The sequence below is a fragment of the Crocuta crocuta genome, unplaced genomic scaffold, assembly GCF_008692635.1.
Source record: "Crocuta crocuta isolate KB4526 unplaced genomic scaffold, BGI_CrCroc_1.0 scaffold35, whole genome shotgun sequence".
Lineage (NCBI taxonomy): Eukaryota > Metazoa > Chordata > Mammalia > Carnivora > Hyaenidae > Crocuta > Crocuta crocuta.
In genome coordinates this window covers 4,645,110-4,667,378 of record NW_027530625.1, presented here as the reverse complement: position 1 = coordinate 4,667,378, position 22,269 = coordinate 4,645,110, and the positions used below count along the sequence as shown (strand labels likewise).

The window sequence follows — 22,269 nt, the reverse complement described above, 5'->3', positions numbered from 1 at the left end:
GGAATGTCCTTGGGCAAGTCATTCCCCTATCTGAGGCTTCGTTCCCTCATTCATAAAATGAATTGTTGCAAGGGGCTTCAAGAGAGACTGTGAAATGCAGCGAGCACTGTCACTGATACCTGAATGGTGACCATGACAATAATTACTATCCCACATCTGGGTGTCCACTCAGCAGGGTGGCCTGTGGCCCGTGCCCCTTCCCTGGCTGGTTGCTCACAGTCTGATCTCCCCAGATTGCCCGGCTGGAGCAGACATGGGTGACCCTTCGGCAGCGACACACAGAGGGTGCCATCCTCTACGAGAAGAAGCTCAAGCCATTTCTCAAGAGCCTCAACGAGGGCAAAGGTACCTCCCCTGCCTTGCTGTGTGACCTTGGACAGGCTCTAGCTCTCTCTGGGCGGGCAAAGGCTCTCCCAATGTGGATGATGAGAGCTTGACTGAGCTCGGTGTGGGCTCTTCTTCCTGTGCTCACTTTCTGTGCCTGACGACTGTGTGTGCCGCAGCCAGGGCCAGGCTCGGCCCTCAGCACTGTGCTAAGGCTGCAGTGGGTTCAGCTGGAAGAATCCAAAATTAGGGGCTTGCCTCAGGAGTCAGGGGCCAGGGGGCTAAGTCAGGGACCCCAGGCAGACCCTCCCCCTGCCGCACCTGTTTCCTGGGACCAGAGCGGATGGTGGGGCCTCCAGAGTCTCTAAGCACCTGCCTCCCTCCCTGCAGAGGGCCCGCCGCTGAGCAACACCACGTTCCCCCATGTGCTGCCGCTCATCACTCTGCTGGAATGTGACTCGGCCCCGGCCGAGGGCCCTGAGCCCTGGGGCAGCACGGAGCACGGCGTGGAGGTGGTCCTGGCCCACCTGGAGGCTGCCCGCACCGTGGCACACCACGGAGGCCTGTATCACACCAACGCTGAGGTCAAGCTGCAGGGTGAGTCACAAATCGAATGGGGGGTGGGGGGTGGTGAGACAGTCCTCGGTCTTTGGGCCTCCCTCCACGGGACTTGCTCTCCCCTTTCCTCCAAAGGTCTATTTGCATTTCTCCATCCCTCTTCCTGCTTCGCTCCCTGGCTCTTTTTTCTTCTCCGTTTTTCACTCACTTATCAGTTCAACTGTTAGTGGAAGGCATCCGGTGTGGGTGCAGGGACACAGAGATGATTCAAAGAGCACCAAAGCTGTGTGTCTTTCTCTGAGCCTCAGTCTTCTCATCTGTGAAGTAGACGTCCTAGCAGGACTACTTTACAAGGTTGTTTGCAAAGCGCTTGGCCTGTCTCCGCTTGGCGGAGACACACCTGCCTTGCCTTCGAGGAGCGCCTCCTCTAGGCGAAAGGGAGAACTGCCTCGTGAAAGGAGCAGAGACAGCGGCTTCAGTCTTTCACTGCTTTAGGCATGATTTAAGTCAGGAAAGCTCACTGTAGACAAACTGGAAATTACAGCTGAGCAAAAAGGAAATAAAAACCAAAAATCACCCACAATTGTCCTGAGGCAAATGGTGAGAATATTCTGGTGTTTGTTTTTCACCCTTTTTCGGAAAGACCAAACAATTTTTTTACCTACAAAAATGTACTTGCAAAATGTATTCGTTTCTTGGGAAGAATTTTGGAACTTACAGAAAAATACAAAAAATGAAGGAAAAATGTCCCCAAATTAACATTAATATTTTTTATCTTCTAGCGATTCAAAAATTATATGTGGTAGACACGGTCATGTTCATTAATAAACCTTGCTCGATTGCTGGTGGGGCTGTGGGGAGGTGCCTTGGGAGCAAGGCCCTGGAGCCCCAGGCCTTCCCAGGCTGGGTGGTAGTCCCTGACCTCTGCGCCCTGTCTTGCAGGGTTCCAGGCCCGGCCAGAGCTGCTCGAGGTGTTCAGCACCGAGTTCCAGATGCGCCTTCTCTGGGGCAGCCAGGGCGCCAGCAGCAACCAGGCCCGGCGCTATGAGAAGTTTGACAAGGTCCTCACTGCCCTGTCCCACAAACTGGAACCTGCTGTCCGCTCCAGCGAGCTGTGACCCCCACGGACCCCTCCCCTCTGCAGCTGCGGGCAGCAACAGGGACAGAGGGGGCACAGACCTTTCTCCAGAGCACCCCAGAGACACTGTGATCAGCCCAAGAATGTTCTGGGCCCAAACCAGGATCTCCGTTGCACTTCCAGGGTCCTGCATGGACCCTGGACTCCATCTCACCTGCTACGTGCCCACCAAGTCTCCCTTCAGGAAGAACTGGAACCTTCTCCCTCCCTCCGGCTTCTGCTTCTCCCCCTTCCTGCCGAGGTACCCTGTGCTTGAGCCATGGGAGACTCCTCACGCCTCTTCACTCTTCTCCGGGCACCCGCCAGACACCATGACCTCCACCTGGTTGTAAATATGTCTGTCTGTTCTGTAAATAGATGTACAGCAGCCATGTTCTTTCTTTCATATAATAAACTTTTATGGCTCTTTCTTCTGTCTCTCCGGGGGCCCTGGGGTGGAAGGAAGCGTCTCTTCTTAGGTGAAAAGTGGAAAAAGTCATTCAACAGTAAATGCTTAATTAGTACCTGGGACATTTCAGATTCTACCAGCAGCCAGTTATAGCCAACACTAAAATCCAGTCCCAGGGGCGCCTGGATGGCTCAGTTGGTTGGCTCTTGATTTCACCCATGCTTCGTGGGTTCAAGCCCCAAATATAAATAAATAAAGCCCAGTCCCCGGCCTGGAGGAGCTCACAGATCAGTGGGGGAGATAAACAGCTAATTCCAACCAGTGAGAGAAACCCTGGGCAGCCCCTCCTGCTACCCGGTTTCCTGCTTTGGGAAGCCCAGCTAAGGTTCCCACAAATGCACAACCAAGCATTTCAGATGTTTGGGGTAGAAGGGTGCTTTTTTTCTTTTTTCTTTTTTCGAGAGAAAGTGCAAGTGAGCAAGAGGCAGAGAGAGAGAATCCCACAATTGACAGAGAGAGAGGTGGGGCTCACCCTCTCGTGCTCACCTAATATGGGACTTGAACTCACAAACTCTGAGATCATGCCCTGGGCCGAAGCCAGATGCTTAACGACTGAGCCACCCAGGCACCTGGGTTTTTGAAATTTAGGATTCTAACTCCCCTAATTTCTTTTCAGGCTTTGAAATGGCCCCAGAAGGCTGTGTGTGTGTGTGTGTGTGTGTGTGTGTGTGTGTGTGTGTGTCTGTGTGTGTTAGGTAGGTGGAGCAGGGAATCTCTGAGAAGGGCCCTGAAAGCAGTTGTTTTGATTCCATGGATAGAGGAGGTAGGCAATGTGGATCAAACGATTCCTGGCCAGGCTGGATGCCTTGGGAGCCTGTTCACTGAATATAAAACATCTGGGGTCCTTTGCCTTCTAAATCCTTTGACCAAGAGAGGCTGGCTAACATAGTGCATTAGGTCTTTGGCAGCAGCTTGACTTTGGTGGCCTTGGACAAGAGGCTTAATCCCTTGGATCTCAATTTTCTTCTCAATAAAATGGGGACAATCACAATCAATTCCTTAGGATTGATGTTCAAGCACTTAGGGCATGGTGGCTGCTAGAGGGGACTGTCATGTTTCATACAGAATGGATTGTCAATAGTCATTTATTGATTACTGAGTCAAAACACTTTGCCTGTATCTCACAGAAACATCATGTTTTTAAAAGTTTATTTTATTTTTTAAAAAATGTTTTATTTATTTCTGAGGGAGAGAGAGAGACAATGTGAGCAGGGGAGGGTCAGAGACAGAGGGAGACACAGAATTGGAAACAGGCTCCAGGCTCTGAGCTAGCTGTCATCATAGAGCCGGATGCGGGGCTCGAACCCACGAACCGTGAGATCATGACCTGAGCCGAAGTCAGACGCTTAACCGACTGAGCCACCCAGGTGCCCCTAAAAGTTTATTCTGAGAGAGAGAAAGAGTGGGGGAGGGACAGAGAGGAGAGAGAGAATCCTAAGTAGGCTCCGCACTTAGTGAGAGCTTGACCTAGGCCGAATCAAGACTCCAACGCTTAACCCACTGAGCCACCCAGGCACCCCAAAACATTACTATTTCTTTGTATGACCGGCAGTGTTATGATCTATAAGTCACCCAACACTAGTGGAACACAGTAGGTGCTCACTAAAGCTATATTACTGAGCGCTCTTTAATCGTGTAAAAGAAAAAAAGAGCACGAAAAGGGCGCTTTGCAAGATTTAAGGTGCCGCACAAGTTTTTGCTACAATTGTTACGTCACCCTTTGTGGTCATAATCCTTTATTATTCTTTCGGCACTATTATGGTCTCCTAGTTACCGTGGCCACGGAAACGTGGCCCCGCAGTCCTGGATTGGACGGTTCGTGGGCTCCCCCTAGAGGCTACCTTGCGGTCCTGCTGCGGGACTGTGGCGCGGCCTTCCAGGGGGTGCCGGGAGTTGTAGTGACTGCCACGGAGTGGTGCACGCCGGGAATTGTGGTTCCCGGGAGGGGCGGTTGGCCCAGACCCGGCTCCTGCCTCACCCGTATGGCTGCTGCGACACGCGGCTGCCGGCCCTGGGGCTCGCTCCTCGGGTTGCTGGGGTTGGTCTCGGCCGCAGGCGCCGCCTGGGACCTGACTTCGCTGCATTGCCACTTCGGCGCCTTCTGCGAATGTGACTTCCAGCCCGACTTCCAGGGTGAGGAGCCGCAGGAGCCGAGGGGCGGGCGGACTGGGGAGCCCTCGGACCCTGGGGTTGCGCCAGGGCCAGAGCTGGAGGGTAGAACCGAGGGCCGGGACTCCCAGACTTCCGGATGGCCGGGGCCGGAAGTGGGCCCGGCGTTGAGGGGCTGAGAGCCTGGAGCCCCGGACGTGGGGCGTAGGTTTGAGGAAGCCTTTTTGGGGTCCAGGGAGAGCCCTGCCAGGATGGAGAGAGGCATTTGACAGCAGGGCCTTGGCGGGGAGATTGGGCCTCCAGGGAGGAGAAGCCTGCCTTGGGCGTGGGGAGGAGTCGGGCCAACCCTGTTGACAGCTCACACCCACTTGGAGCTGAGCGCCATACAGAGGGCGGGCTGGTGGGGGCGCTACCGAGCTGAGTCAGGTCTGAGGGTGGCTGCTGCAGCCCGAGATCCCAAGGGCCCCACTCCCTTTCTACAGACAGCTTGTAAAAATGTCCCAGAACGCAGGGAACCCTAGACCGGGTTCCAGATACGACTTCTCCCAATCCCTTCTGTGACAAGCGTGTGTGTGTGTGTGTGTGTGTGTGTGTGTGTGTCCTCAGCTCTGATTCTGTCCTCCTTGTGGCCCTAGGTCTGGAGTGTGACCTGGCCCAGCACCTTGCTGGCCAGCACTTGGCCAAGGCTCTGGTGGTGAAGGCAGTGAAGGCCTTTGTGCAGGACCCAGCCCCCAGCAAGCCACTGGTCCTCTCCCTGCATGGCTGGACAGGCACTGGCAAGTCCTACGTCAGCTCCCTGCTGGCACGCTACCTCTTCCGGGGTGGCCTCCGCAGCCCTCATGTACACCACTTTTCCCCCGTCATCCACTTCCCCCACCCAAGCCACATGGAGCGCTACAAGGTAGGCTGGTGGCATCCAGGACCGCCATTCACCTGCACGTTGGGGTGGCAGACCCTAGGGAGTGAATGAGTCCTCAGTCCAGAGAGGGAGAGCCACTTGCTCCAAGCCACACAGCCAGTTGGAGCCTCAGCCCTCAGGACCCGTTGTGAACAGAGCTTGAGATGGTGCCATTCTACCTGGCAGGGAGTTCTTGCTTTAAATCCTGGGGGGCAGTAATGCTACCTCCCTGCCAAGGTTGTTGTGAGGGACATGGGCTTATATAGGTGCAGGTATTATTTATTGAGCACTTACCTTTGCCAGACAGTCTGCGTTATCTTCTTTCTGTAAAGCATAGTCCCAATTTGAGGCTCAGAATAAGTATTCAGGAACCAGTTGCTCTTACTACTATCATTGTTGTTGATTGCAAGGTACTTTCCAGGCTGATGTGTTTCAGCTGTCGACATTATTGGGACGGTTCAGGGGGCAGAGAGGGACCTTCCCCTTTCATAGAAAGTAGGAAATATCTGCGAGTGAGTCCTGACCAGGCAGATGTGAGGCATGGGTTTGAGTCTCTGTGCGCCTGCTGACTTGCTGTGTGAGCTTGAACAAGTCTCTGGCCTCTCAGGGCCGCTGTTTTGCCCCCAGCCCCACGAAAGGAGTAGTTCTCTCTGGGAGACCATCTCCTCCTGGGAAGGGGATTAGTTCTGGCCTTGGGAGGAGGTCTGGGGTTAGAGGAGTGTCTCCAGACCCCCTCCAATTCTTGCCTCTCCCCTGCAGAAGGATCTTAAGAGCTGGGTCCAGGGGAACCTCACTGCCTGCAGCCGCTCCCTCTTCCTCTTTGACGAGATGGACAAGCTGGCCCCAGGCCTGATGGAGGTCCTGCGGCCTTTCCTGGGCTCCTCTTGGGTCGTGTTCGGGACCAACTATCGCAGAGCCATCTTCATCTTCATCAGGTGGGCGCGGCTCTGCGGCAGGGTGGTAGGGGGACATTTATCCCAGGTCTCAGCCATCGGTCTTGGCCTGTGGTCCCATAGCAGAATACCTTTCCTCCCAGTTGGGCTTTTCCAAAGCCCCTCACACTCTCACTGTCGCACTGTTATTCCCATTTTGACATTCTCAAAGCCCACGCGGGGCTCAGTCTTTGGGATCCTCGCCGTGTGTTTGTGGAAGCTTGCTAGGTTCAGGGGTTTCCCTCTTTTGGGCCAGGACACAGACCTGGGAAAAACAGGACTAGAATTCGAGTCCCACCTCTGAGTCCTAGCTGTGTTTCCCTGGGCAAATCACTTCACCTCTCTGAACTCCCATCTCCTCTCTGCACAGCACGGCCAACATCAATGCCTCACTGTCCTCCTAGAGGCTGGGGGAGGGAAAGTCAGTTAAGGGACCCAAAAGTGTTTTGTAGACTCCAGTGTGCGTGGCACATATAGGTGAATTTCCAGGGGTCATGGTTGTAGACACAGGCTCTGGAGAGAGGAAGGGGTTCCTGTGGTATGTTTTCGGTGAGTGTTTTGGCTCCTGCTGGTTGGCTCAGGTCGCGTTAGGTGGCACATGGGAAGCAAGGGCCATCCTGAGCCACGGCCCGCATTCTCCATGGTTTCAGCAATACTGGTGGTGAGCAGATCAACCAGGTGGCACTGGAGGCGTGGCGCAGCCGCCGGGACCGCGAGGAGATCCGCCTACAGGAGCTGGAGCGGGTCGTCTCCCAGGCTGTGCTGGACAGCCCGCACCGTGAGTTCAGCCCGGGAGGCCCACCCGGGGGTAACCTCAGCGGGCTGGGGCTTCACCCAGGGCTGGGGCCGATGCTTTGCCCGGTGACCTGGTACTTCTCAGCCCACGCTTTGGCGCGCCTGGGCTGTCCCTGAGCCCAACACGGACCCTTCCCCCACTGTCCCTTCCCGCAGATGGCTTCTGGCGCTCAGGCATCATGGAAGAGCATCTCCTAGACGTCCTGGTGCCTTTCCTACCGCTGCAGCGGCACCACGTGCGGCACTGCGTGCTCAACGAGCTGGCGCAGCTGGGCCTGGAGCCAAGGGATGAGGTGGTCCAGGCTGTGCTGGACAGCACCACCTTCTTCCCTGAGGACGAGCAGCTTTTCTCCTCCAACGGCTGCAAAACTGTGGCTTCCAGAATTGCCTTCTTCCTCTGACTCTCTAGATGGCACCCTTGCCCTCCCGGCCAGCCTGTGCAGGAAAGCCCTGGGGCCTCCGCAGTAGGGATCCTTTTCCTGAGCCGCCTGGAGAGTGAGCCCCAGAGCCCAAAGTGAAGAGGAGGCGGCGTGCTGGCCAGGAACAGGGGCCAGGGGGCCAGGGGGCCAGGGGGCCAGGGCAGGCCCTGGCCTCTTAACTGGTTCCAGGGCATCTTGGCCTTTGCTTCCTTCCCTGGGGAAATCACTGGTGACCCCAGAACTTCAGTGAGCCTTGCCCTTGCTCTCCAGCTTGAGCCTTCTTAAAATGTGAATTGTAACTCAGGGACTGTGGCTCGTGGCTGCCCCCTCCCTCTTCAGTCTTACTCTTGGCCCCTTGGTCTGGCACCACAGTCTCAATGCTCCACTCCACACCCTGTGTCCCCGTATCATAAAGCCAGGCTGAGAATTCCGTCTCTGTGAACAGAGGGACTCAAGCTGCCACTTGGGCCTAGTTTTTAAAGTTTTTAATTTTATAAGAGAACAAACACAATAAACTTAGCCATGGGACCAGAGGAATGTTGGCTGAGGTATCTAATTGCTCTGGAAGGAGCCTATTTCACTGAGCGCTAGTGAGTGTGTGCGTGTGTTGGGGGTGGGGGTGGGGGGCGGTTAGAATCTCTTCCGTCCCCAGCAAGAGGTGAGGGAGGCTGGGGCTGGGATCCTGGCCAGGCTTGATTTTTCTGGGGTTCTGGCTCAGGCCCTAGGTGGTCTGGGGTTTTCTGAGACTTGGGCTCAGTCCCCTGGTGACCTCTGTCTTGCTGGAATCTGGGCTTGTGCTCTGGCTCCAACTCTGGGCAGTCTTGGTCTCGCTGGGCGTCTGGTGTTGGCCCTGAGTGGCCTCAATGTTGCTGGGGCTCCAACTTGGGTCACAGAAATCCTTGGTCTTGCTGGAACTTCGGATCAGTCCCCAGCACTGGCCCTGGGTGGCAGCCTTACTGGGTCCCCAGCTCTGGCCATGGGCACCTTTGGCCTTTCTGAACCTCTGTCTTGGGCCCCTAGTGGCCTTGGTTTCGTTAGGCTTTTGTCTTGGACATTGGGTGGCCTCTGTCTGGCTGGAACTACAGCTCTGGCCCTGGGCGACCTCGGTCTTGCTGGGCCTGCGGCTCTGGTCCTCGGTGGCTTTGGTTTTTCTGGGGCTGTGGCCCAAGTTTAGGTCTTCCCTGCTGTCCAGCAGGTCTGAGGATTGAGTCTTCAGCAGTGAGGAGTCTGAGGATGTCAGAGCAGTGGCCGAGCTGCTCTTGTAATCCTGGCAGGTAGTGGACGTCTCTGTCTCTGGGGTGGACATGACCCTGACTGGGAAGGATGTGCCGAGTTAGGCTGCCCTTCGCAGACAGCTCCGGCAAAAGCAGGTGTCAGTCTCACCCCTGCCCATCCCCCAGAGGTCTTGCACGGCCAAGGGGAAGGTCTGCTGGATGATGCCAGCCTAGTCCTCCTCGGCAACCCAAGCCCTGCAGCTGGGCCAGGGCTATAGGGTAAGAGGGAGACACTGAGGACCGCCTCGTCCAGCCCTCACTGAGGGTTCACCAGGCCCCTTGCAGAGTGACGGTTACTACTCCTGCTTTATAGTCACACGGCTGTAAGAAGCAGCGCCCAGAAGCACCCACGGGCCAGAGAGTCTCGGACCCCTGACCTTTGCCCACTCTGCCACTTCGGTGGACCCAGGAGCGCTGCCGACTTACAGCCCAAGATGGAGCCTGAAGAGGTCTGGCTGAAGTAGCTGTCGGACAGGGATGTCACCTGGCTGGGTGCAGGCTTCGGCTTCTCCTCCTAGGGCAGAAGACAGGCAGGGCCGTCACAGGCTGCGGGAGGCCACGGGCCAGTGCAGAGCTCTGGAAGGAAGAACAGCAGCTCAGAGCTCTTCAAGGGTCCCCAGCTAGAGCTGGGTGCAACATGGAGACGCTAAGGCTGGCCGGGAAGTGGAGTGGGCAGACCAGACTGGCGCAGCACTGTGAGAAGGGCAGTGTTTGGGAAGCTGCTTGGGCCTCAGTTTCAAAATGCAAATGATGGGGCGCCTGGGTGGCTTAGTTGGTTAAGCGTCCGACTTTCGCTTAGGTCATGATCTCGCGGTTCGTGGGTTCAAGCCCCGCGTTGGGCTCTGTGCTGACTGCCAGCTCAGAGCCTGGAGCCTGTTTCAGAGTCTGTGACTCCCTCTCTCTGACCCTCCCCTACTCACGCTCTCTCTCTCTCTCTCACGCTCTCTCTCTCGCTCGCTCGCGCTCTCTCTCTCTCTCCTAGAAATAAATAAAAATATGCAAGTGAAAAAAAACAAAAAACAAAATGCGAATGAGTTCAAGTGTGGGACGGGCTTCTGTAAACTGTAAAGTGCAGCGCCCTGGGGAATAGCTAGTGAAGAATGGAGGAACTTTCTTTTTTTTTTTTTTTTTTTAATTTTTTTATTTTTTTCTAGGAGAGAGAGAGACAGCATGAGCAGGGGAGGGTCAGAGAGAGAGGGAGTCACAGACTGAAACAGGCTCCAGGCTCTGAGCTGGCAGTCAGCACAGAGCCCGACGCGGGGCTCGAACCCACGAACCGCGAGATCATGACCTAAGCGAAAGTCGGACACTTAACCGACTAAGCCACCCAGGCGCCCCTGGAGGAACTTTCTTACACGTCACATGCTTCTTCCATTTCATCCTCCCACATACCTGGGAGCGAACTACCCTTTCATGGTCCAGAAACTAAGGCTCCGGGTGCCTGAGCAGCCTGCCCAGGACACACAGCTGAGAAAGCAGAGAGGCGGGGCTTGGATCCAGGCCCGCAGGACTCCACAGCCAGGCTCGTGGCTGCTGAACCCCTCCGGCCCACTCACACCCGCAGGCCACGGGGAATGGAAGCCAGGAGGGGCAGGCGGAGCAGCAAGCGCTACCAACGGAGGGAGGGAGCTCACAGTGACTTCAGGGGGTTCTATATTTTTGTGTTCCGGCGTGAGCTAGAAAACTAGCACTGGCTAGTTCCGTTTACAGCAAGGGATGCTGGAGTCTATGTACTCATTAGTAATGCTTCCTCTGAACACAAGTGTACTTGCTGTCTGTCAGCAGTTGAGCGGACAGATCATGGGGCTTTCACAGGATGGGACTGTCTACAGCGAGAACGAGCAGTCAGCTTAGCTGCATCTCACCAACATGCTTAGTGAGAGGAGTCAGAGGCAAGCAGGCCACCGTATTTGTCCACGGATGTGAGGAACGGGCCCGTTCATTTGTGATGTCAGGAATCAGGACAGCCTTGGGACCTGGGCTAGGGGAGGGACCTGGCAGGGGGCTTTCAATAGATAATGGTGTCAGGGGTGTATTCAGTTTGTGACAATTCATCGGGTCACGCCCTTATGATTTGTGTATAGTTACATTCAATAAAAACTTTGTAGAATCCTGGCACAAACAGCCAGCACACACGGAATTTATGAAAGTGAGTGTGGCAAGGTGTGGGGAGGCCTCCTTGTGAGGGGCCCACATCCTCATGTGCCCACCCCTTATTGGTGCCATCCCCATCTCAAAGCAAAGCGTCCCCAGCCCAAGTCACACAGCTGAGTGGTGGCTGAGCCAGGCCTGGATGCCAGCCTCCAGCCAATCTGCATCCCTCAGCCCTGGCTTGGGGTACGCACCGCTTCTCCGACCGCCAGGGCCCTAGGCCCTGGTCTGTGGCCCGCTCACCTGTTTTCCCTCCTCTTTGGGGGCCTCAGGTTCTTCCTCTGGGCCTTCTGGCTTTCCCTCCAGGGTCTGTGGGGTGGCCTTGAGCTCTTCGGAGGTCTCAGCCAGAGGCCGTTCCCGCTTCCACAAGAGCCGCAGGGCCCGTGCCTTCTGGCGCTCTTGTTCCCGCTCCCTGAGCTGCCTGCCAAGCCAGGGCCCCGGAGCTCTGGGTAAGGGGCCCCCCGCCCCCCGGACTTGGCCCACCATCCCCGGGGGACTGGAGAGCCGCCTGAGGAGGCGGTGGGGCAGGAGTCTTGACGCCGGGCCATTTCCCGCCCCCGGCCCGGGGTGCCCGCTCCAGGAACTTGCCCCACGATGCCTTGAGGGATGCCAGCCTGCAGCCTGCTCTCCAACACCCGATCGAGCTGCAGGCGGGCCAGGTGGGCCACCTGGCTGCTGAGCACCTCCTCCACCGACATGCCTGGGAAGAGGCTGGTCACCAGTGGGAGCAGNCGGGGCGTGGGGGTGGGGGGGTAGAGAAGGGTTTACAAACTGGTTTTTAGAGGGCCAGACCCTCGGGCTCCAGAGCTGGGAGGAGCCTGTGAGGAGGAAGAGTGCCAGGACCCGGCCAGCCAATCACAGGTGCTGGCCTGTGGGGGGTTGACCTCTAAGTGTGTGCCCTGCGGCAAGGGAACTGACCTCCCTGAACCCTCCCCTCTTCACCCACAAATTGGGGGTGATAATAATGTTACCTGTCTCTTGGGGTGCTGAAGAGGGAAAAACAGCAGCGCAAGTTGAAGTGGCTGGCACAGTACCTGGCACGCTGTAAGTGCCTGGCATTGGCAGCTCTTAGTTTTGCTAGGAAACCTGACTTCTTCTGGGAGCAGGGAGTATCTATAGCAACCGTGGGTATTGATTCTGGAGCCCGCCCTCCTGGCCCAGGAGGAACCCACCTTAGGTTGTTTGGGGTTGAGGAGCAGGACGGTGGCCACATCCAGGCGGGCTCCCATAATGTCCTGCAGGAACTGGCGGCTCCTGGCACGGTGCAGGTAGTACTGGGGCTGCTGGGGGCTGTGCTGGATGGCCATGGAGAAGTGGCTCTCCGCCTTATGGAACTGCCTGCAGGACACAGTGGGTCACGGGCTGCTGCGAGCTGGGCCCTCTGGAGGGAAATAACAGTTCCTGGGCCCCCCTGGGGAGTCTGGGAAAATCAGGCTGGTCTCTGCTCCCCCAGCTCCACCATGACCCTCTGCTCTTCTTCCAACAGTAACACTCTTAATGGCCCCAACACTTAAATGCTAGTATAAGACCCCAATATAAGTGAATGGGTTTTTTAAAAATAAAATTTAAGAGAGGGAGAGAGAGAGTGTGTGGGGGAGAGGCAGAGAGGGAAAGAGAGAGACAGAGTGTGGGGGAGGGGCAGAGAGGGTGAGAGAGAGAGGCTCCCAAGCAGGCTCTTTGCTATCAGCCTGTCAGCACAGAGCCTGACGTGGGGCTCCATCTCAAGAACCATAAGATCAAGATCTGAGGGGCGCCTGAGTGGCTTAGTCGGTTAAGCGTCCGACTTTCGCTTAGGTCATGATCTCGCGGTTCGTGGGTTCGAGCCCCGCGTCGGGCTCTGTGCTGACAGCCAGCTCAGAGCCTGGAGCCTGTTTCAGTCTGTGACTCCCTCTCTCTCTGACCCTCCCCTGCTCATGCTGTCTCTCTCTCTCTCCTAGGAATAAATAAAACGTTAAAAAAAAAATTTAAAAAAAAAAAAAAAGATCAAGATCTGAGCCCGGGGATGCCTGGGTGGCTCAGATGGTTGGGCATCCGACTTTGGTTCGGGTCATGATCTCGCGGTTCATGAGTTCAAGCTCCATACCGGGCTCTGCGCTGTCAGCTCAGAGCTTGGAGCCTGCTTCAGATTCTGTGTCTCCCTCTCTCTCTGACCCTCCCCTGCTCATGCTCTGTCTCTATCTCTGTCTCTCTCTCAAAGATAAATATTTTTAAAAGTTTAATATTTAATAGATATTAAAACATATTTTTAAAAAAGACCTGAGCCAAAACCAAACCAGACATTTAACCAACGGAAATACCCAGGCACCCCTCTAAGTGAATGTTTTTAATATCTAGGAGTAAGGAAGACCTTTCTGAGAATGTCACAAGCTCAAGAGCTAAAAAGGAGAAAATGAACTTGGCTATGATTAAATCCAAGTTACTGAGTAGCAAAACCACCACAAATAAATAGGAGAAATATATTTTCCCACAAAGGCAGACGATAATTCCCCTAGCCTACAAAGAACTCTTGTAACAACAACAAAAAGTTTTAATGAACAATTTACTATTTTTTTAAAAAAATCTTACTTATTTAAATAGGCTCTATGACCAACGCCGGCTCAAGCTCACAATTCCGAGATCAAGAGCCACATACTTGACCAACTGAGCCAGCCGGGCACCCCTTCAGGAGCAATTTAATAGCAAAATGGGCAAAAAGGTTGGGACCAGCCACAATGACGAAAAGATGCCGCAGCGCACTAGCAATTTAAACTTGCAAGATAAATGAGCTGCAAGAGTGTTTCTTTGCCTCCTTCTTTGGATTAGCAGAGTCAAAAATAGTCTTTAAAAAAAAGAAAAGAAAAGAAAACAGTCTTAACACCTGGCACTAGGGAGATTTGGGAAAACCAAGGCTCTCCTTTCCTGGGGGAAGTTTATAGTGACTACTGTTTGTGGACAACAATTGAATATTATGTTGTTTTTTAAAGTTTATTTATTTCTTTTGAAAGAGAGAGGAAGAGCTAGTGGGGAGGGGTGCAGAGAGGGAGGGAGAGAGAATCCCAAGCACGCTCTGCACTGTCAGCATGAAGTCCAAGGACATGGGGCTCAATCTCACAAACTGTTGAGATCATGACCTGAGCTGAAATCAAGAGTTGGATGCTCAATTGACTTGGGCCGCCCAGGCACCCCAAGATATTCTGTTTCATATTTTATTTATTTATTTTTTATTTTTTAATGTTTTATTTATTTCTAGGAGAGAGAGAGACAGCGTGAGCAGGGGAGAGTCAGAGAGAGAGGGAGTCACAGACTGAAACAGGCTCCAGGCTCCGAGCTGGCAGTCAGCACAGAGCCCGACGCGGGGCTCGAACCCACGAACCGCGAGATCACGACCTAAGCGAAAGTCGGACGCTTAACCGACTAAGCCACCCAGGTGCCCCAAGATATTCTGTTTTAAAATGTTAAATGTTCACACCCTGTAACACAACAGTTTGGCTTCCAGCAATCGAACTGTGGCATTCCTAATATAAAGCATGAAAATGTATGTCCTAGGTGCTCATTATGTTATTTATAATAAAAACAAAAACAGAAAACAACCCAAATATTCATCGGTAGAAAGTTGTCTAACCAACTTGACAATAAACTATAAATATATATATATATATGAAAGTTGTCTAAAGAAACGAATTGTGGTACCTCCATAGAACGGAATACCATGCAAATAATAAAGAAGAGTGAATTTGCCCTATGTATAAGATCAGAAGTCAAAAGACAGTTTAGTATGATTTCATTTTGTAAAATGATGACAATTGTTAATATATAGATAGGAGGGGCGCCTGGGTGGCTCAGTTGGTGAAGTGTCTGACTTCGGCTCAGATAATGATCTCACAGTTCCTGAATTCGAGCCCCACATCGGGCTCTGCACTGAGAGCCAGGAGCCTACTTCATATTCTGTCTCCCTCTCTCTCTTCCCTCTTATACTCTCGCTCTCTCTCTCAAAAATAAATAAACCAAAAAAACCCCTAAGACTTTATTTAAAAAATATACATATATAGGAAACAATCTGGAAGGATCTCTACAAACTTATGGGGGATTGGTGTTGGGAGGCAGATTCATGTTCTGATTATACATTACCAAACACAGGTTGTTTTCTTTTTTTTTTATAAAAAGTGCAATTACCATAACAATATTCCGAGAAAAAAGTGAAAAATTTTTCACGGACTCTTGAAAACTAAAATCGTTACTTAGGACTCTTGCCTGGGAGAGCAGAGGGTCTCTACCCAGGGTCCCAGTAGGCAGCCTGGAGCCAGGCCCCGCCCCCCCGCAGCCCCGCCCTGGGCCCGCCCACGGGTCGCGCACCTGCTCCTCTGCTCGCAGAAGCCCATCTTCTCCTGCAGCAGGCCCATGCGCATGTTGGCACCCTCGTCCTGTGGGCTCAGTGCCAGCGCCTGCTGGTAGTCGGCCTCCGCAAAGGTCAGATTGCCCAGCTGAAAGAAACAATCTGGGGCCCAGGGACCCGGAGATAGGGGCTGAGTGGGTGGGTCCCCAAGTCCAGTGCCCAGGAGCCCCAGCACTGCCTCCCCACCCCCAGGGGATCCTGAGTCTGGTGGCTGGGAACTCCCCGTGGGCGGTGGCGGGCGCCTGCCGAGGGTTTCCTTGTCTCGGGGCACCTTTTCCCAGCCGCCTCATTCTCAGCAGTTTCAAGAGGCTGTAGCCCGTTTGTCTAAGGCAGCACTTCCCAAAGTGTGTCCCCAGGGCACTGAGGCTCTTTCCTCCGGTCCTCCCTCCTTCGGGCCTCAGGTGCCCTGCCCCGGACTTAGAGGGGCCGGGGCAGCCCGCACGCACCTCCACGGTTGATGTACAGGCCTTTCTCCTGCTGCTCGTCCCTGAGGGCCTTGTTGAGCAGCAGCACCCCCTCCTGGTAGGCGCCCTGCGTGTAGCAGTGCACCGCGAAGTCGTTGTAGGCCAGCAGCAGCTGTCGCTGCGCCTGCCGCACCATGTCCTCCTGGGACTCGCTCATCATGTCCAGCGCCTTCAAGAAGTCCTCCACAGCAGCGTCAAACTCCTGGAGGCGGCGGTACATGGTACCCCTGCGGGGGAGGGGCATGAGGGCCAAGGCAGCCCCCACCAACCGGGGTGGCCAGCCAGACTGTTGGCCAGTCTGGACCATCTTGTGCGGTGGTGGTGGCATGAGGGCCCCTCTCCCCGTGCACCAGCTTAGGTGTGGGGCCGGCTCTGGTTACCACTCGGATAACCAGCTGGTCACTGGTAGTTTCGTTTTACTCAAAAATAGCTTCCACTTTTATTTTTGGGAAGCAGGTGTGTGCAGACCTCTATGCTGAGGCCTTTTTGTGCACAGGGTAGACGTTTTCCCCACTCTTTATATGTGCAAACCTAGGCTCAAGGAAGTTAAACGGCCCCAAATCATGTAATGAATCCTGGGCGGGGGGAGATTCAAACCCGAGCCTGTCCACTGAGCTGGGTTGAGACTCCCAACATGAATGCTTGGCAGGCCTGGGGGAGCCAGGATCCCCAGATTAACTGAGGTGGCCGCCTGCCCTTCCTCTAAGGGCAAGAGCAGCTCCAGCCTTCTCCCCAGCTTTGACCCTAATGGGTTGTAGGGAGAGATTATTAGAGGCTACATGGGGAAATTGAGGGAGGGTCAAAGCCTCTCCTGAGTCTACACAGCAGGATCCAAGATGGGCGCCTCCACACAAAGTACCGGAAGAGAAAGAGTCCAGGATCCAGAGGGTTGTTCTCGATGGCACAGTTGATGTGCTGCAGAGCGTGCCGAAGCTTGCCCTGCACGGCCAAGGTCCTGGCGTCCTGGCAAGCCTGCTGAGCTTGGTCCACCAACATCCTGAGCAGCACCTTGGCCTGTGGGTGCTTGGGATCCATCAGCAAGGCGCTATGCAGGTCTCGAAAACACAGGCTAGGCTGCAGGGGGCCATGGATGGCATCAGGGCAGTGGGCTCAGCTGAGCTCTGACCTGTCCCATGGTGACACGGTCACACCTCCGGGCCTGTAGGGGCCTTTCTCTGGGCAGGCAGGCACCACGTCTCCCACCCTTGTCCCTGANAGCACCATGAAGGAAGCAGGGAGCATTGTGGGAAAATCCCATCCCAGGCCCCATCCCTTGCCGGTCCCTCTCCAGATGTGACCTCAGGTGAGCCAGGTCAACCTGGGTGGTTTCTGCTGTAGAATGGGGGTGCAGATGCCTCCTCCTCAGAGGACTTCTTTTAAGGTCACTTGAGGTGGGCGGAGGGTATGTCCTCCTGATGGTGACTGTCATATCCTCCCTCTCCTCCCACGCATATGACCTCCCCAACTTCCCTGACCTTGAAGCCCAAGACATCTCTGACAAGGAACAGATGCAGACCAGGGCATGTGCATGGATAGAAAATATCCCCAGGCAAATACCTTCCATGGGGTAAGCAAGTCTGTCAGTCAGTCAACAAACAGGTTTAGCAAGCATCCTGCATCCTGTCGGGTAATTGGTCGGAGGGTGAGCAGAGCAAACAGCGTGGACACCAGGTGCAAGTGGAAGTCAGGAGGGGGAAGACAGCAGAGGCAAGGGACAGGGCTTTGGAGCAGGTGGGCTTGGGTTCAAAAGCAGCACCACTGAGAGCTGACTATGTGACCTTGGACAGGTCAACCAGGCCCTCTGGACCCAGCTCCTCATCTGTGAAAAGAGGACGATGGGTTGTATCTACTCAAAGGGGGGTTATTTGAGTCTTAAATACAAGCACGGGTCAAGTGCTTTGAAGGTGTGCACCTGTTACAGGGGCGGAGGTGGCGGGAGGGGCTAAATTCCCACAGTCAGCAATTACTGACAATTACAATGATTACGAGTCCTCTCTCCCTGAGTCACTGTGGGGCCCAGAAACCTGTACCCCAGTATGGAGAGGCTCGGATTTCCAGCTACCCCCAGGATGCCCCATCTGGTGACGGAGAGGACCCCCTCCCACCCCCCACTCCGAGTTCCCCCGCTCCATTGCACCAGGCCAAGCAGGAACGCCAGGCATTGTTCCCGATCCCTCCCTTTCCCTCATGCCCTCTTCTCTGTCCGTCTCTGTGCCTGACTTCCAAAGGACTATGGGATTTGCCCCTTTCCTGCCCCCTCCCCCCCCAAAATGGCCATCCTCTCTCTATCTTCCTCTCCAGCTGGACGGCTCCCGGGCTCCTGGCCTCCTGACTTGCCCCTCCAGTCCAAACTCCACCTTGCAGCCTAAAGGATCTTTTGAAAGCCCACTGCCCCAGGGAGCTCCCCTTTGAGGCTCTTGCTGCCCCAGGAAGAAGTCCGTGTCCTCAGTTCACAAAAGCCTGTCTGATGCCCTCTCATACTCGCAGTCCCCTCCTCCCTTGTGACCCCAAGTTTCCCTTGCTCCCAGCTCTTCCCTATACTGTCTGGCCCCACGCCCAGTGCAGGGCTCCCTAAATGTTCACTGAGGCAAATAAGGAGAGAAAGGGGGTTCCTGGTGGCTCAGTTGGTTAAGCGTCCAACTCTTGGTTTCGGCTCAGGTCATGATCTCACATTTTGTGAGTTCGAGCCTTATGTCGGGCTCTGCACCTACATGGAGCCTGCCCCTCCCCTGCTCATGCTCTCTCTCCTTCTCAAAGTAAATAAACATTTAAGAAAAAATAAGGAGGGAAAGGAAGGGAGGAGGAAGGGCTGCCTTATCTAATGGATCCTTGGGTGCCCCCACACCGTGATGCTTCCCACACTCACAGACTCGTGAAATCAGTTTGTATAATTGTCTGCTTAGGGATGTCTCCCCTAGGGCTGTAAGATCTACAAGGGCAGGGATGGCATAGGTTTCCCACCTTGTGGTTTCTGAGGGTCGACACGGGTCTGGCACAGAGCCAGAGCTGAGTGACAACAGGACAACTATGTCGAGTGGTCAGTGATGGCTGGGGACTCTACCCGGAGAGGACAATGTCACCACCACACGGAGAGCCTGTCGGTCTCCCATAATCTCAGGGTATGCTGGGGGCACCCAGGCAGCGGGAGGGCCACCCCCGCCCTGCCCTCCCTGCTCTACCTTCTGGAAGAAGTTGTAGAGCCTGGCCCGGAGGATGTAGACATCGGGATTGGTCGTGCCAAGCTGCACCTCCTTGGTGACGAGCGAGAGGCAGTCCTGGTGCCGTTGGAGGGCCAGGAGACAGGCCATGCTGAGGACACAGGGCAGAAGCATTCTGTCTGCCGGGCGAGAGGGGCAGGAAGGGGCTGCCAGGGGAATGACGACACGTGCCGGGCACCCACCACCGGTAGCGGAAGCTGGCTTTCTCGGGCTGCAGTGCAGAGGCTTGCAAGAAGATTTTCAGGGCTTCCGAGAAGGCACACTGTTCGAACAGGCACTGGCCCTGGGGACACAGGAGGCAGTCATTCCTGCTTGTGACCCAGCAGCACCTCTCAGTTACAGGGGGCACCACGGGGGCAGGAGGGGAGAGAGATAAGAAACAGGGACACAGCCCTCCAGATCTGAAACTTCAGGGGACAGAGACACAGAGATGGAGACAGAGAGACGGAGAGATAGTGACAGAGATGGAGAGAAATATAGAGCTAGGGAGACACAGCAAGAGAATTATAGTTGACAAAAAACAATAATACAGAGGAACCTGAGTGGCTCCGGGTCAGTTGGTTAAGGGTCCGGCTTTGGCTCAGGTCATAATCTCGTGGTTCATGAGTTTGAGCCCCGCATCAGGCTCTGCACTATCAAATTCTCTGTCTCCCTCTCTTTCTCTCTGCCCCTTCCTAGCTTATGCTCTCTCTCTCTCAAAAATAAACAAATAAACATTAAAAAAGAGAGAGACAGCAATACAGAAACAGCAAACCTCGGACTTTGTTGGTATTTTGTGATTTAATATTTTTGTCTTGAATTGTGAATAGGGGATGCGCTAACCTTTTTAGTGCTTAGAGCCTAAGAGGCTAGGTTTGTGTGGCCCAGGTCAGTAGCCACCAGCTTCGTGTGGCTCTACAAATTTAAATTAATTAATTAAATACAATTTAAAAATCAGTTCCCCAGTCACGCTGTATTTCAAAGGCTCTTCAGTCCCACGTGGCTAATGGCTACCAGATTGGACAGTGCAGAGTCGACCACTGTCATCACTGCAGAAAACTCTGGTTGGGTAATGTTACAAAATACCCAGCCCTGGTAGTAATGGACTCAGGAGGTGGGAGAGGTCGTGAGAGGGGCAGCAGGTACAGATGGGACACGAAGGTCCCTAGAGAGGCAGGGCTGGTCCCTGGAGCCATGAAAACCCCCACAGCTAAAGGGAGAAGCCAACAGGCTTGGGGGTGAGGTGGGCGCCCTGGGTGGGCCCGCAGCAGCCCCAGGCACCTGAAGGTAAAGGACGAAGGTAAGCCGCTCCAGGTACTTGGTGTTCTCCGGCTGGAAGGAGTAGGCCCTTCGCAGGTTCAGGGCGGCCGAGGAGAAGTCACAAAGCTGGATGTAGGCCTCAGCTCGCAAAGCGTAGAAGTCTACCTGGGGGAGGGAGAACCCGGGCTGCTGTCCCCTCCGCTGAGGCCTGGTGCTCAGTTACCAGAAGGGACCGAAAGAAGGGGCCTGGCAGGCTCAACAGCGAGGGCAAAGTGTGTGTTAGCAACTGCCCGTGCCCACTGCTCACCAGCTGGGAGTCCAGGTGGACGGCGCGGGAAAAGTACAGCACGGCCATCTCCCAGTCTTCTTTCTCCAAGCACTGCTGGCCTTGATGGTAGCTGTGGGGGGCAGGAGGCAGAGGGGCTGGCCCTGACTTTGACCAGCCCAGGGCAGACAGCTGTGGCAGCAGGAGTTGGGAGGAGGGGTTGGGTTGGGGGGACGGTGGGTGGAGGGACAGGGTTGGGCAGGCAGACAGGGACCCAGGGAAAGGAGGCTGAAATTTGTGGAGCTCGTCCAGGGCCGCATCTTCATCTGCTCACATGGAAGAACCCTGTTAGACCGCTGAGTTCACTGAAGCCCAGAGAGGGAGAGTAACCAACCCAAAGCTGTAGGGCATGTCACTGGCTGTGCAGAGAAGGACCCTGGGACCCCAGGACAAAGTAGTCACTCACTACTCCCTGACTTTGAGGGGCACCGTTAATCCCACGACCTTTGGCTTTATATAATCAATGTTCTGGAACACCTGGCTGGTCCCAAAGATGCGCTGTAGGGTCTCCTCTGGGACTGGATTCACCCATAGCTTTGGGATGTGCTGTGAGGGAGCCGGGTCAGGCTCCAGAGCATCCTAGAACCAAGGGACAGCAAGTTGGGGGGAGGCCTCAGAGATGACGCTTGCTCCGCTGACACACTGTCCTCAGGTGTTTTACAGGATGGACCAGGCCTGGAAATGAGGCTGCCAGGAGGCACAGTTTGGGTTCTGGTGGCACTCCTGGCTCCCTTCCCCTTGGGGATGTTCCAATTGCTCTCTCTCCAGTCCTGCTTCTCTCCCTCTCCTATGGTCCAGGTCAAGGGCCTGGGGTCTCACGCACACTGCGCTCTGCTCTCCTCCCGGTTCCCCTCAGCTCCAGCTCCAGCTCCGGACACCCAAATCTCTAATGTCTCCAGCTGAGGCCCCGCAGCCCCTCTCACGCCCAGCAGGCCAAACTGAGCACTTCCGTTGAGTCTGCCCCAGGCTCTCCCACCTCTTAGATCCCTCCCCGTCTCTCATCCTCCCGTCTGGGCAGATCCCACCTCTGCCTGGACGCCAGCTCCGGCCACTTCTCGGACCTCCCAACCAGACACAGGTCCCGAGCCCTCAGTTCTGTGTGCAGCGGCCAGGGACTTTAATGAATTGCACAACTGATCCTGCCTCTCCTCTCCTGTGCTTAAAACCTTTCCTGAGAATTCAGCCTTGGTCTCTTGTCTCCTGATCCTCTCACGCACCTCTCTGGAGCTGTTCATGAATTCCCTTCCAGGAGGACCTCCCCCGCGACGTAGCCTGCCCTTGACGTTGCTAGGCACCATCTCCAGGACGCCCACAAGCCCCGCCCCTCAGGCCACGCCTCCGGGAGCCGTGGGTTGTTCAGCGCCGGAAGGAGGTTAGCAAACTTCTCAGCGGGGGAGGCTGTGGTGCGTCAGGGAGAGGACTTGTCAGGTTTCCGCAGCCAGGCCGGGCCACAGCAGGGGCCAGAACAAGTCTCCCTCCTCCCAATCCCGAGGTCGTGCGGCCGCTCCGCAAGTCCATAACAAAGCCCACAGGAACGCTGTGACGCGGCGCCGCGGAAGGAGCGGAGGCGCCAGACTCAGCCACCGCCCCGCCACTTCCGCTCCT

General features: G+C 55.2%; 3 protein-coding genes across 4 annotated transcripts in view; 2 read left to right on the top strand and 1 right to left on the bottom strand.

The window, feature by feature from the left end:
* Positions 1–2,429, top strand: part of SH2D3C (SH2 domain containing 3C) — a 29,001-nt gene extending 26,572 nt beyond the window's left edge. Inside the window, exons 10-12 of the mRNA XM_077768273.1 lie at positions 234–345; positions 715–921; positions 1,825–2,429. Of these exons, the coding sequence (XP_077624399.1) occupies positions 234–345; positions 715–921; positions 1,825–2,000 (495 nt within the window). The 3' untranslated portion in view covers positions 2,001–2,429. The remainder of the gene's footprint in view (positions 1–233; positions 346–714; positions 922–1,824) is intronic.
* A 1,886-nt stretch (positions 2,430–4,315) lies between these two features.
* Positions 4,316–8,154, top strand: TOR2A (torsin family 2 member A). Of its 2 annotated transcripts, XM_077768269.1 has the most exons (5): positions 4,327–4,601; positions 5,213–5,478; positions 6,235–6,410; positions 7,058–7,185; positions 7,359–8,154. In XM_077768269.1, the coding sequence occupies exons 1-5, from the start codon at positions 4,451–4,453 to the stop codon at positions 7,601–7,603; spliced, it is 966 nt and encodes a 321-aa protein (XP_077624395.1). In that variant the 5' UTR covers positions 4,327–4,450; the 3' UTR covers positions 7,604–8,154. The 2 variants fall into 2 exon arrangements, with proteins under 2 accessions (XP_077624396.1, XP_077624395.1); XM_077768270.1 differs by lacking the exon at positions 7,058–7,185 and having other exon boundaries at positions 4,316–4,601; positions 7,359–7,582.
* Positions 8,092–22,207, bottom strand: TTC16 (tetratricopeptide repeat domain 16). The gene is made up of 14 exons (XM_077768272.1): positions 21,882–22,207; positions 21,071–21,243; positions 20,647–20,737; positions 20,361–20,504; positions 19,283–19,383; positions 19,062–19,191; positions 16,742–16,956; positions 15,865–16,109; positions 15,379–15,520; positions 12,219–12,384; positions 11,631–11,777; positions 11,290–11,463; positions 9,322–9,409; positions 8,092–8,935 (listed from the first exon to the last, which is right to left on the bottom strand). The coding sequence occupies exons 1-14, from the start codon at positions 21,960–21,962 to the stop codon at positions 8,343–8,345; spliced, it is 2,490 nt and encodes an 829-aa protein (XP_077624398.1). The 5' UTR covers positions 21,963–22,207; the 3' UTR covers positions 8,092–8,342.
* Between the last annotated feature and the right edge of the window lie 62 nt (positions 22,208–22,269).